The sequence below is a fragment of the Chelonia mydas genome, chromosome 18 (genome assembly GCF_015237465.2).
Source record: "Chelonia mydas isolate rCheMyd1 chromosome 18, rCheMyd1.pri.v2, whole genome shotgun sequence".
NCBI lineage: Eukaryota > Metazoa > Chordata > Testudines > Cheloniidae > Chelonia > Chelonia mydas.
The window spans coordinates 8,607,289-8,619,920 of record NC_051258.2 but is presented as its reverse complement, the minus strand read 5'-3'; the positions used below and the strand labels follow the sequence as shown (position 1 = coordinate 8,619,920).

General features: G+C 42.5%; 1 protein-coding gene across 8 annotated transcripts in view; it reads left to right on the top strand.

The window, feature by feature from the left end:
• Positions 1-12,632, top strand: part of TMCO4 (transmembrane and coiled-coil domains 4) — an 83,222-nt gene that overhangs the window by 10,822 nt on the left and 59,768 nt on the right. For all 8 annotated transcript variants that reach the window (XR_006286481.1, XM_027829929.3, XM_043531866.1 and 5 more), the window contains 3 exons: positions 580-754; positions 6,083-6,110; positions 8,949-9,081. Coding sequence is in view for 7 of the 8 variants with exons in the window: in XM_027829929.3 (XP_027685730.2) it covers positions 580-754; positions 6,083-6,110; positions 8,949-9,081 (336 nt within the window). In the remaining variant the exon portion in view is untranslated. The remainder of the gene's footprint in view (positions 1-579; positions 755-6,082; positions 6,111-8,948; positions 9,082-12,632) is intronic.

Below are 12,632 nucleotides of genomic sequence, written 5' to 3'. Positions count from 1 at the left end.
TGTCCACTCCAGACTGCCTCCTTGCCTACACAACAGGCTGATCATGTTCAGATATTCTGCTGACTTTTCATTGGTGGTTTGATTTTTGTGTGAACAACTAGAGATCTTTAGAAGTTGAAAGTAAGGCCTGGTGATAGGCCAAGAAAAACCAGTCAAGATCTCTAAAGTGCTTTACATGCATTACATTATATCTTGCACCACCTTTGTGAAGAATCCAAGTGTTATGATCCCCTAAAACAGAGAGGGGCACAGACAGGTTAAGTGACTTGTCCTAGGTGACACGAAAGAGCCAGGATTACAATGCTAGTGCTAACTTGTAGTCCTGCACTGTAATATACAGACCACACTGTCACCTTTAAACAGCAACGTAAAACACTCGCTTGACAGCTCAGGACATTTTTTATACCCCTAAGAATTTTTTTTCTTTAATAAACTGAAGCGGAGAAGCTGAAGGCTAAGGCTGTTCCTTGAATGCCTTTTAATCAGTGTTTGAACTCCTACCTAGCATCTAAAATGAAGGTGACTTAGGAAAGAGGAAATGATGAACGTTTGACTCATATTGCTTGTGTTGTCATGCAGCTCCTTTAGGATGGAGTTCATTGAAGGCTTGGTGAAATGGCTGGAGCTGTCAGACGCCGTCTTGCCTGCCATGACTGCGTTCACCAGCGGTTTGGGTGGCGAGGGCGCAGAAACCTTTGCTCAGATTTTACTGAAGGATCCTGTCTTGGCAAATAATCCAGTCATCATTACACAAGTAAGTTCATCCCTTCCCCTCTTCCATTTGGCTTGTGGATAAAGGCCTTGTCAGAGCTGCCTGTCTGTTGTTGAAATTCTCTTTCTGTAGTATTGGGCATAGTAAATCCTAATTCTATATGTATTTAAAACATCAGGTTACCTTCTGTTTAAAAAAAAAGGGACGGGGAGAGAGAGTGACTGACTTTCCACTCTTCTATTCATTCATCCATCCATCCATTCCTATAGTGTGTGAGTCCTAGATATCTGACCTGGCTAGATTCCACTGAATAAATGATGCCTAGAGTCTTTGATGTACACCACCCAGTGCATAAAGCCCTTCCTTCTAATGGGAGAACTATTAACCCTTTCACTGCTCCCATTCTACTGCTGCTCTGTTCTCCTCCCCATCTGCATTTGACTGAAATCAGTGGAACACTTAAGGCAGGTCTACGCTTAAAAAGCTGCCGCTGTGCTTGCACTTTAGTGAAGACGCAACTTTGCCGCCAGGAGAGCTTCTCCCATTGGCATAGTTAATCCGCCTCTGCAACATAGTTATACCGATGCAAGTTTGTAGTGTAGACCTGGCCTGAGACATGATGGGCCTGATTCTCATTTACAGTGAGTCCCCTTTACTCAGCTCAGGCAGTGTAAAGGGTCATAAAATAAACATACATACCTACTTTAAGGCTATGTCCACACTACAGCCTGTGTCAGCGTAACTTATGTCGCTCGGGGGTGTACAACAGAGACTCTGTTTGAATGTCCAGGGACTTTGTGTCTTTGGTTCGAAGAGAACAGTAGAATATAGGAGTCTTAGCAACTGATTCTCTCGGTGATTCTGAGACAAGGTTTAGAGTAGTTGTATTTCTCACTGGAAGAACAACTGAACTTCTTGAAATAGCTCACATGAGGAATTATATAGGGAAAAGATCACTATATGTTGATGCCCCCGAGACTTTTTCTGACGTAACTGGCAAAACACTTTGGTGGGTGGGAACCGCCACATATTCAAACTGAGATCAGCGTTTTCTTGTGACTCGAAGGTAAACAACCTAAGAGACAGACCTTTGACTGCTTTTATCCAGCCATTCAGCGCTTTCCTGTTGTCTTTGTATCCTGCATGTACTCACTTCCCTTTTCAGAGTAGCAGCAGAGTAGTTAGTCTGTATCCACAAAAAGAAAAGGAGTACTTGTGGCACCTTAGTCTCTAAGGTGCCACAAGTACTCCTTTTCTTTTCACTTTACTTTTGTGATTTATTTGATTGAGTTCTGATAACCATAGACTTCTGGAATTCAGTGACAAGTTCCTGTTAGTGCTATGGAGTGTGCTTTTTTAGGATTGTTGCTTGATAATTGTTGTGCAATGATGCGAAAGGGATGATGCATGAAGGCAGGTGGCCGAGTAGTCTATGGGGCTGTACAGAAGTACTTCTTTTTACCTTCTGTTGCACATTGGGCACAGTCTGCCCAGGGCTGAGATTTTCTTTTCTTTGTTGTGAAGTGGCAGGGAGGACTGAACATAAGTCATATCTTGACGTTTGTAAAGACACATTCTTGTGGATATTACAGATTAAAAGCCATCTTCCGCTGTCTGTTCTGAATGCTCTATTTTTCTCCCCGTCGTAATTTTCTTACACTTCTGCTTTTAAATTCCCAACCCTCTGATATCTGTCCCCATTCCTTGAATCTGAGAGGAGAGAGGCCAATTCTTATCAATGTCGTTAGTATTCTTCCCCATCTTCACAGCGTATTTTAAACAGAATCTATCGATTGAGTGAAATCTTGAGGATTATGGGTATTATTTATGTTCATTTCGGGTGACCAGTGCAGTTGAGTGTTGGTATGCTGAATCTTTTAAGGACAGTTAGCTCTGGCAAGAAAGACAGCAGCGATACTATGAATGGAGATTACTTTGCACACATAAAGCAGCTCGGTAAAAATAAACCTTCAATGAAAACTAGTAAACTCTCTCTTGGAATGTGTTCAAATAATCTTTTTGTTGTAAGGAACTTAAAGTTGCTAGTAAACTTTTTAGAGAGAGAGTTATTAAAAGTGACCTGAAGAAAGGGCAAAATTGAGCTTGTGCCCTTTTTTATTTCTTTTTGGTATGTAAAGAAGAGCTGAAAGCTTGTTACTTCTGCTTGACTTTTGGCTTAGAAATATCTAAAATGTCTGGTTTACACTGTTTTTCTTCAAGGGACCTCCCTTGGGTGACCCTGAAATGTGGATTAGAAGCTCTCTGTTGTTGGGGAAAGAGTGTTGACTCTTTAACAAAACAACTTCTCTTCCTGCTGTTTGTTGGGTTTTTGGGTTAAATAAGTATTAACAAAAATATACAAAATCCAAAGAGTCTGAATAAAAATCACTTCCCTTTCTCCATTTGGGTTTTTCACAAGTTTGGTATCTGTGGTGTCACAAAACTACTAGTTCTCTAGTTCAGTGGCTCTCAAGCAGGGGTACATGTACCCCTGGGGGTATGCAGAGATCTTCCAAGGGGGTACATCAACTCATCTAGAGATTTGCCTAGTTTTACAACCAGCTACATAAAAAGCACTAGCGAAGTCCGTATAAACTAAGATTTCCTACAGACAATGACTTGTTTATACTGCTCTATATACCATACACTGAAATGTAAGTACAATATTTATATTCCAATTGATCTATTTAATAATTATATGGTAAAAATAAGAAAGTAAGGAGTTTTTCAATAATAGTGTGCTATGACACTTTTGTACTTTTATGTCTGATATTGTAAGCAAGGAGTTTTTAAGTGAGATGAAATTTGCGGGCACGCAAGACAAATCAGACTCCTGCAATGGGTACAGTAGTCTAGAAAGGCTGAGAACCACTGCTTTAGTGGTCCATAGAGTTTTACAGGAGAAGCAGGACGTGAATTTCAAATCTAAAAAACAAGCAGTTAGAAGACTGTTTAAAAGAGCCCCTTATGCCAACTTCATATATCATAAAGAAGCAAACAAGGGCACAAAGCCAATTTCATTTTCTTTTGTAGATCATCTTAACACAACTGCTGCTGAGAAGGGGAGAGAAAGAACAGACTATTATTTTTGAGCTAAACTAATCAATACTTGTTTTGTTCCAGTTGACAGCACACACAAGCGTAGTTCAAAGTCTGAGACAAATAGAAACAGGTGGGCACACCTATAGCATCTGATATAAGCATTAGCCCCAGTTTGTCACTCAGTCAGTCGGAATATCTGCACCCACCTTTCAGCTTTTGAGACCTGCTTCAATCCGCTAAACTCACAGGCCGACCGTTTCAAAAATGAGTGCCGGGAGTTAAGCTCTATATTTAGCCACCTAAATAAGTGGCCTTAGTTTAAAAAACGCTGAGCCTCCTACAACTCCCATTGAAGCCACTTTTGCCAATTGAATGTGCTTCCCATCTAGGTCAAACCTATCAAGAATTGTTCTCTCGCAACAATCACCCCAAGGGTTTGCTTCCCAAGTCCTTCTCTTTTCTGGGTCAGCAGGTAACATCCACTTAGAAGTGATGGCTGGGAACAGTGTCCATCATTCACTTAAATTATGTGTAAAGATTTTAAAGTAAATTGACGCCTGTTTGCCTGTTCTTCTGTGAAAGACTTTCCCCCAGTCTGTTTATTCCTGCAGGGGTGGCAGAACAGGGAAACACTGGGGTGGCTCTACTCCTAGATAAACTCATGCGTGTCTGGGGTAGGGGGGAGGCGAGAACATGACCCAGAGGGGTTAGAGTGGCCACTTTGGGGTCCAGGATTAGGCTGGGGAGCAGGGAGCGGGACCTTGTGGGTCTGGTACATCTCAAAAACAGGTATGAACACTGGGGATCCTCCTTCCCAGCCTAGAGCCAGCTGCCCTTTCCCTCCATCAACTCTCAGTACCTCCAGTCACTCCCTTCTTATCCCTCAGCCCTCCCTATTTGCAAGAAGCTCCTTCCCCCATCTGTATTCATGTAATTGATTTGCACATCTGAATTATACAGCAGAACCTTCTCCAACTGGGAATAATATTAGAGTCCAGGGAGTTACATTGGGTTTGGGAGTATCTATATTTTCCTCCTCTTGCATTAGCAATTGGCTAAGAGCAGCTCACTCACCATTTCAGATTTCCTATACTCGGGGATGGAAAGAGGGTTGGAAGAGTTTCTAGAATGCAAATTATGCTTAGGCACAGTGGGACTAATAATCATAAACTCCCTGGCAGCATCCTGGTTCTGCAGCATCCTGGTTCTTCAGCTGTGCTCCTCATTTCCAAAGAGATTCCAGGATTTTCCCTATAAAAATGCACGTCTGGCTTTTCTTCACAATTTCTTCCTGGTAGGCGAGAGAGAGGCATGTCAACTGAATCAGTGCTGTATGCTGTGTGCACGCAACCTTAAACATTGTGAGTGATGAAACAAAAGGAGAACGCAGTAATAACAACAGCACTTTGTCCTTCATTAGCACCCTCCATCTAAGCTCATAATTAATCCTCACAGCCTATATGTGAAAGGCCTGTATTACTCTGTCCGTTTTCCAGATGGGGAAACTGAGGCCCAGATAAATTAAATTCAAACATCTTTAAAAGTGACCATTAATTCTGGTGCTCAGCCTGAGGGTATGTCTACACTGCAATTAAACACCCGCCACTGGACTGTGTCAACTGACTCAGGATCACAGGGCTCAGGCTAAGGGACTGTTTGATTGTGTTGTAGATGTTCGGGCTCAGGCTGGAGCCCGAGCTCTGGAGCCCAAGCCCAAAAGTCTACACCACAATTAAACAGCCATGTGTTTTTAACTGCTGTGTAAACCTACCCTGAGAGACCTGGTTTTTCAGAGAAGCTGAGCACCCTTAGCTACCACTGACTTCAGCTAGACCGATGGAAGCTCAGGACTTCTGAAAACCAGGCCTAATGTGCTCCAATTTAGGCTCTCAAAACTTGGAGACCTCTGTTGAAAATCTGGTCCTAAGTGAGTTGACCAAAGTCACATAGCATGTCTGTGGCAGAGACAGAACCCACATCTCCAGATTCACAAGCCCTGTATAATTGGTTGGTGCAATCTGATGGTGATATGATCATCTGTGATAAATTTACACACTGTTCCTTTATACATAAGTGAATTGTTCTACCATTTACGGGTGACTGTTTCTGCCCAATTACATATAGCAGGGTATGCGTATCTTTGTGTTTAAAGCATCTGGCTTTGATATATATTGTTTTACTGAAATGATCCACCATGGCTTCTCATATTCATATACGGACATGCTGCAATCACTCAGTTATAGTGTATGTCTAATTCATTATTTTATTTAAGATTTTTGGGTAAAATGCCATCAAAATTTAACTTACTTGTTTCGTATTTTGTTTTAGGATCTTGTGTCCTTCTCTCTTAAGGATGGTGAGTGTTCTAATTTGTTTTTAACGAGCTTTTATAATATAGACTTATTGACATCACATACTGTATAACAAAATCTTATTCCAAAGGTGACTATACCATCCCAACTATTATAATGTTGTTTCCATTCTTTTAATGTCAGCAGCACACTGTTTCCTTGCTTTAACGTCAAGAAAACCAATTTTTGTTCTGTAATATAAATGTTTAATAGTAACCTACAGTTAATGAATCTGTCCTGCTTGGTGATCTCCTTATCTCCCTCTAACCTACAAACCTCTTTCCATCATGGTTTAACATGCAAATGTGTCCTGTGTCAGAAAAGTTCTGATGCTAAATGATTTATTTTTCAAAGAGGCTTATGAAATTTAGGTACCCAACTCCCACTGAAAGTCAATCAGGCCATTTTGAAAATCTCAGGCTAAACTATTTGTTCTGCAAGTTACTTCAAGTACTGGTGACCTTTCCAGGGAATAAATTCTTGATCTCCTGTGAAGCCTATTTTGAACAAATGATAATATTTTTGTTTTCTTTCACAAGCGAATGTTTTGTTTTAATCCAGGAGGTGGATTAAATTACTGGAATGATATAAAGAATGCCTAACTGTAGCAAAGTCTTCATTTCAGATCAATGGCTGCACTTTGCAACTGTGTTTTCAATTCACCTTTGCACAGGACTGAAGTTAATTTATTGTTGTTAAACCTCATCCACCTCAGGAGAAAGTGGCTTTTTTTCATTGGCTTTCTCAGTTTATTTTTAATGGAAAATGGAACGTTAGGCAGCTATTACAATAAAGGTTTCTACATCCCTCTGAAATAATACAAAGTAGTATTTTCATGGCTTTGCCTCGCAAGTTTATTTATCCCTGTGCTGGAAAAGCAGAAACCAAGCTGTGAGTTAGCAGAGAGGCATGATGGCGCCATGATTCTGGCACTAGCCTGAGACTTGGGTTCAATTCTCTGCTCTACTACAGACTTCTTGTGTAACCTCAGCAAGTCACTTAGGCCCAGATCCTCAAAAACGTTAGGTATCTCATCCCAGTGAATCCCGGGTCAGGCAACTGAGCCAGTGTAACTACAGATGCTGTCATTGCTCATAACTCGGGCACTACCAAATTCACAGCCATGAAAAACGCTTCACGGACTGTGAAATCTGATCTCCCCACATGAAATCTGGTCTTTTGTGTGCTTTTACCCTATACTATATCAATTTCACGGGGGAGACCAAAGTTTCTCAAATTGGGGGTCCTGACCCAAAAGGGAGTTGCAGGGGGTCACAGGGTTATTGTAGGGGGGATTGTGGTATTGCCACTTTTACTTCTGCGCTGCCTTCAGAGCTGGGCCGCTGGAGAGTGGCGGCTGCTGGCCAGGCGCCCAGCTCTGAAGGCAGCGCCCTGCAAGCAGCAGTGCAGAAGTAATGGTAGCAGTACCAGAACCCCCCTAAAATAACCTTGTGACCCCCACCCCAACTCCTTTTTGGGTCAGGACCCCTACAATTACAGCCCTGTGAAATTTCAGATTTAAATAGCTGAAATCATGAAATTTACTGTTTTTAAAATCTTATGACCATGAAATTGACCAGAATGGACTGTGAATTTGGTAGGGCCCTATTCATAACATTATCCAGCCTTTAGTCTTTCTGTGTCTCGGGTTCCCATCTGTGAAATGGGGCTACTAATTCTTCCTTGCCTTACAAGGTATTGTGAGAATAAATACATTAAAGACTGTGACATGCTCAGATCCTATAGTGATTGGGGTTAGATAAATACCTAATCTAAACAGATTGCACTTCACAGATAGTGGTTAACCTATCTCCATATCCAGTCTCTCACAGACTTGCTAGATGTTTCAAGCTGGTATCTTCACATGCACATCCTTAAAATGCAATGCCATCTTTCATGCCAGAGTGCACCCAGAATACGTTATGAAAACGAGAACAGTGCTGTGGAGATGTGCACAGGACAGGGAGTAGATCTGGCACAAAATGTTTAAAATCTAATCTGCTTAAAATATCTTTTTCTTTAGGGCTCCTGCTTCCTAGCCCCAGAGTAACTCTTTTTACCACTGAATGCTGTCAGATTGCATTGTCCATTCCTTCAGCTCATGCAGTGAAGAATAAGTGCAAACAGCTGTCAGCAATGTACATATACCAAAGCTAGCTTGTAGCTGGATCTGTTTTTATTATTAAACTCCAGTCTCCCTGTTATAACAAATGAGAAGCACCGAATTTAAAGCTTATATCTGGAGGCGCATTTAAACAAGGTAATAAATCTTGCTTTGTCACTTAGATGTTGGGAGCTGCCTCATTTTCCCCACAAGTCTATTTCACATTGTTTTTGGCACTGGTCTTGCAGCAGCCTCTCCCTCCTGGGAATGAAGTTATGACCCACCTCTCCACAATTGCCAGTGCTTCCTTACTGTGAGAGGGTGACAAGAGGTCCTAAACAACTCCTGCAGTGAAAGGGGTGGAGATTCTTTTGCCACATAGGCACTCGCCTGTTATAGTGAATCTCTGCTGACAGTGAGGAGTTTTGTGGGCAAGGAATACTTCACGATAACATGACTTAGGTGGGCATGTAGGTCCTGATCCTCAGCTGTTGTAAATCAGCCCAGGTCCATTGACTTCAATGGAGCTAATGAATTCACAGTCCTGTGCTTTACCATGTTCTAATTGGTGAAACCTCATTTCTCCCAAATCCGTGGATATGCTGGCATGAACTGAAAGGATAGACAATGCTATCTCAGTACTGTATAAACAGTCACCACCCAGAGCAGAGTGCAACATTTGCTATTTGATCTGATCTGATTAAAATTGATCGATTCCCTGTGTTTCCATCTATTTAAGGCTATTACGATGCCCGAGCGAGGGTGCTGATCTGCCATGTCACTTGGCTGCTGAGAATCCCTTTAGAGGAGCTGGAAGTCTTGGAGGAGTCCCTACTTGAGAGCCTGAAGGAGCAGAAGGAGGAAGCATCAGAGTAAGAGTGTTTGTAATAGAGCTTTGCGTCGGCTATGGGTTTACAACAGGCTCTTCTCCCAGCATGTAAGCTCACCGTGAATTGCCTGCATTTTAGTCCCTTCTCTGACACTCCCTCCTGTGACCCTAAGCTAGTCAATTATGGATTGATTTTTTTCAGAGGTGTTCACAGGTCCAGTTGACATGAGTTGGAGCTGTGAATGCTCAGCGCTCTGAAAATATGGGCGCTGAGGACAAACCCTGCAAGATGCTGAAAGCCACCCAGCACCTCCCAGGATTGGGTCCTTACCTCTCTGCCATCCTTACTTAAAGTGTGTAGCACCCTGGTCTTTGGTTATTTCAACTGGAATACTCACAAGTAAGGTCCTAATGAGTGTAAGTAAAGGTGGAAGAGTGAGGCCCCAAAGTAAGTGCTATGTATTATTATCATTGTTCAATCCCAGTCTAATCCCCATCTTTACAGTAATGCCTCTGCCACTGTGATGTTACTACAAACTTTTAGCTTCAGTTCCTCAGCTGGTGACTTCAGTGGAGCCACCCTGGTTTACACCAGCTAAGGATCTGGGACTGGGTTTAGAAAGGTGTTTAGGTGCCTACAAATGCAAATAGGTGCCTGGTGAGATTTGACTTCAATGGGAGTTAGGTGCTAATCAGTTTAGGCACTTCTGTAAATCTTGCTAGACACCTATCTGCATCTTTGTAAATCTGGCCCTTTGGTCTTAATATTTAAGATAATTCATTTCACCCTCATAATAAGAACCTTCATTATGAAACTGCCAAAGCAATAGCATCCTTGGATTGTGCTGGCTTGGGGATAGAGTGGACAGTACTTTAGTTGTCATGCAGAGGGAGCCGGTGGAGGCTCAGCAATGTGGTGAATGGTAAGTGTGTTTTAATGCACTTGCAGGAGATCTGCGTAAACACAACAAGTTTATTAGCTTAATCTAATCAAGTGCTAATAAACGCATTAATCAGTCTCGGTGACCCCGTGTTGTTCAGATGTCGCCGTGGGTTTTCTGAACAGCTTGTCTCACGAACTTCTCGTTAATGACTTTATTGTAAAAATGAGTAGTCCAAATAATCTCAAAGGTTGTGAATGGCTGAGCAGGATGGGGTTTTACTGGAATCCAGGAGCAAGGGTCACTATTGATGGATTTTTTTTGTACTGCGGCTGGTAGAAATGGACTCAGTCTCAGGCACGAGTGTGTGAGAATGCACATAGTGAGGGTGACATTTTTTGATTAGTTTGCAAAGTTCTTTACCCTTCGAGATGGTATTACAACAATGGGTCATTATATTTTGTTCAGACTGGAGCTCAGTTCCTGGGGTCTGATCCTTAGAGGAACCACAACCTAACCCAATGGATATTGCACGTGTGCATGACTTCTTAGGCCAGCTTTGTGTGCAGAATTTCATTATATACTTTAGAAGCTTTGCTTTGAAAACTTTCCTTTAGGCACTAACAACCAGATCATAAGGAAGAGGAGCCTTAAGCATTATTTGTGGGGGAGCGGATGGCTTAAGAGATTGGAAATTGGGATATGGAGTCTCTCGAGTTCACCTCTTAGTCATTGGTTCAAATCCAGCTATGGTCAGTCAGAATCAGACGTTGTTACTATTTGAAGCTTTTTGGCTAGCAGTTTATGTGAAACAATCTGGTGTCCAGATAACAAAAACTATTACCACAATTGGTCCCCTCATTGGCAATCTCAACAGAGAGGCCCCAGAGACTAAATAAACGAATGTGGAAACAGCACAACATTCATTCCTAAAGATGGTCCCTCCAGGTCTGGGCTGAGGAATATTGGTAAGGGACAGGGTGAGGAAAATGGCATTTAGAGTGTCCTACCTGGACTTTCGATAAATAGAAAATATATTTGCTAACACTCAGGAAGAGGAGTACATCGCTTTGCTATGCATCAAAATGAGAAGCTGTTCGGTACAGCTCTTCATTTGGATATATTCCGAGGGATCCTTTTTGGTCAACCTCAGCTCAGATACCACCGGTCTTTCAAGGATTCCTTCTAGCCTGAGTTAACAGGAGGGCACGCCTTGGCTGCAGTGGGCCTTACAATATGGAACTTACTTCTGACTGGCGTCAGTCTTAGCCCATTCGTCATGCTTTTCAACAGCTAAAGGCTTCTTCTCCCCAAAGTGTGCTTTGGTATCTCCACAGTCAGCCCCATATTTATAGTCTTTCCTTCACCCCTGTCTTTTTTTTCCCCATGTCAGGTTTCCTCCTCTCTGTCCTGGTGCAGTCACTTTGGCCTTTGACGCACTATCTGCCTAGTTGTTTTGATGGTATTTTAAGCACTCTGCCCTGGTCTTGTTGTGATGATGATGATGGTTATTTCTGTTGTGCTCTTACGCTGCCATTCACTGATCCTGTCATCGAGTCAGATTGCCCCCAGAGATCCAAGCATGGGTGTCTCTTCCCACCCACTCCCTGTACATGAGTTCAGCTACCACTACGTCAGTGCCCACAGAGGGCTCTTTGCAACACTGGAACTTAGCAGGGAGTAGGTGGCCCTATGTTGGTGGTGAGTAGGGCTAGGTGATTAATGCGTTTATTAGCACTTGATTAGATTAAGCTAATAAACTTGTTGTGTTTACGCAGATCTCCTGCAAGTGAATTAAAAAACACTTACCATTCACCACATTGCTGAGCCTCCACCGGCTCCCTCTGCATGACAACTAAATCACCTAGCCCTACTCACCAATCATCCCCCACTCTAGCCTCACAGAGTTTCCTAGGAAAAGGAGTCCAGCATGAGGTTGCACTGCTTCTGCCTTTTAAAGGGGTTCCCTAGGACAGCCCTTGCCAGCCAAGACGTTGGCAGCCTCTCCATATGCATTTTTACCCTGTACTTGTAACACACAAGATTTGCTCATGTATCTTCTGATGCAGAAACTTTCGCATGTGGCCCAGTGCATGCACAATTAGATTTTCAATATATGGGCATCTGTGACATACCCAGGACACAGTTTAGAGTAACGAGTAGCTGTGTCACCCCGCCCTCTTACCTGGGGTGCGCTTTACACTGCTTTGCTGCTGTAGCCTCCGGTCTGGACTGTTCACCAACAGCCTCCAGCAGATCACTCCCAGCTATGTCTGTGTGCGTGCTGCAGCTAGCCACACCTTGGCTCTTACCAGCCTAGGTTAAACTGCAGGGTAACCCCAGCACACTCCCAGTCTTAGATTTCCCCCCAGATATGTATGTCCTGTACTGCCCAGCCTTCTCCTGGACAATACAAGTACGTTAAGTCCCTTGTTTCTTGAAGGTGATAATATGACAGCTTATTAATTCAAGTAGTTCTTCAGACACTTCAGTTTAAACACACTGGATTAGATAAAACAGAAAAACAAGTTTATTAACTACAAAGAGAGATTTTAAGTGAATACAAGTAATGAGGCATAAAAGTCAGAAATGGCTACAAGAAAAATAAAGATAAAACTGAGCTAATGCCTAACTTAACAAACTATGTTAAATTCAAAGCAGAGTTTTTCTCACCAGTCTTACTGGCCAAACTTCTTAGGCAAGGACCTCTTCT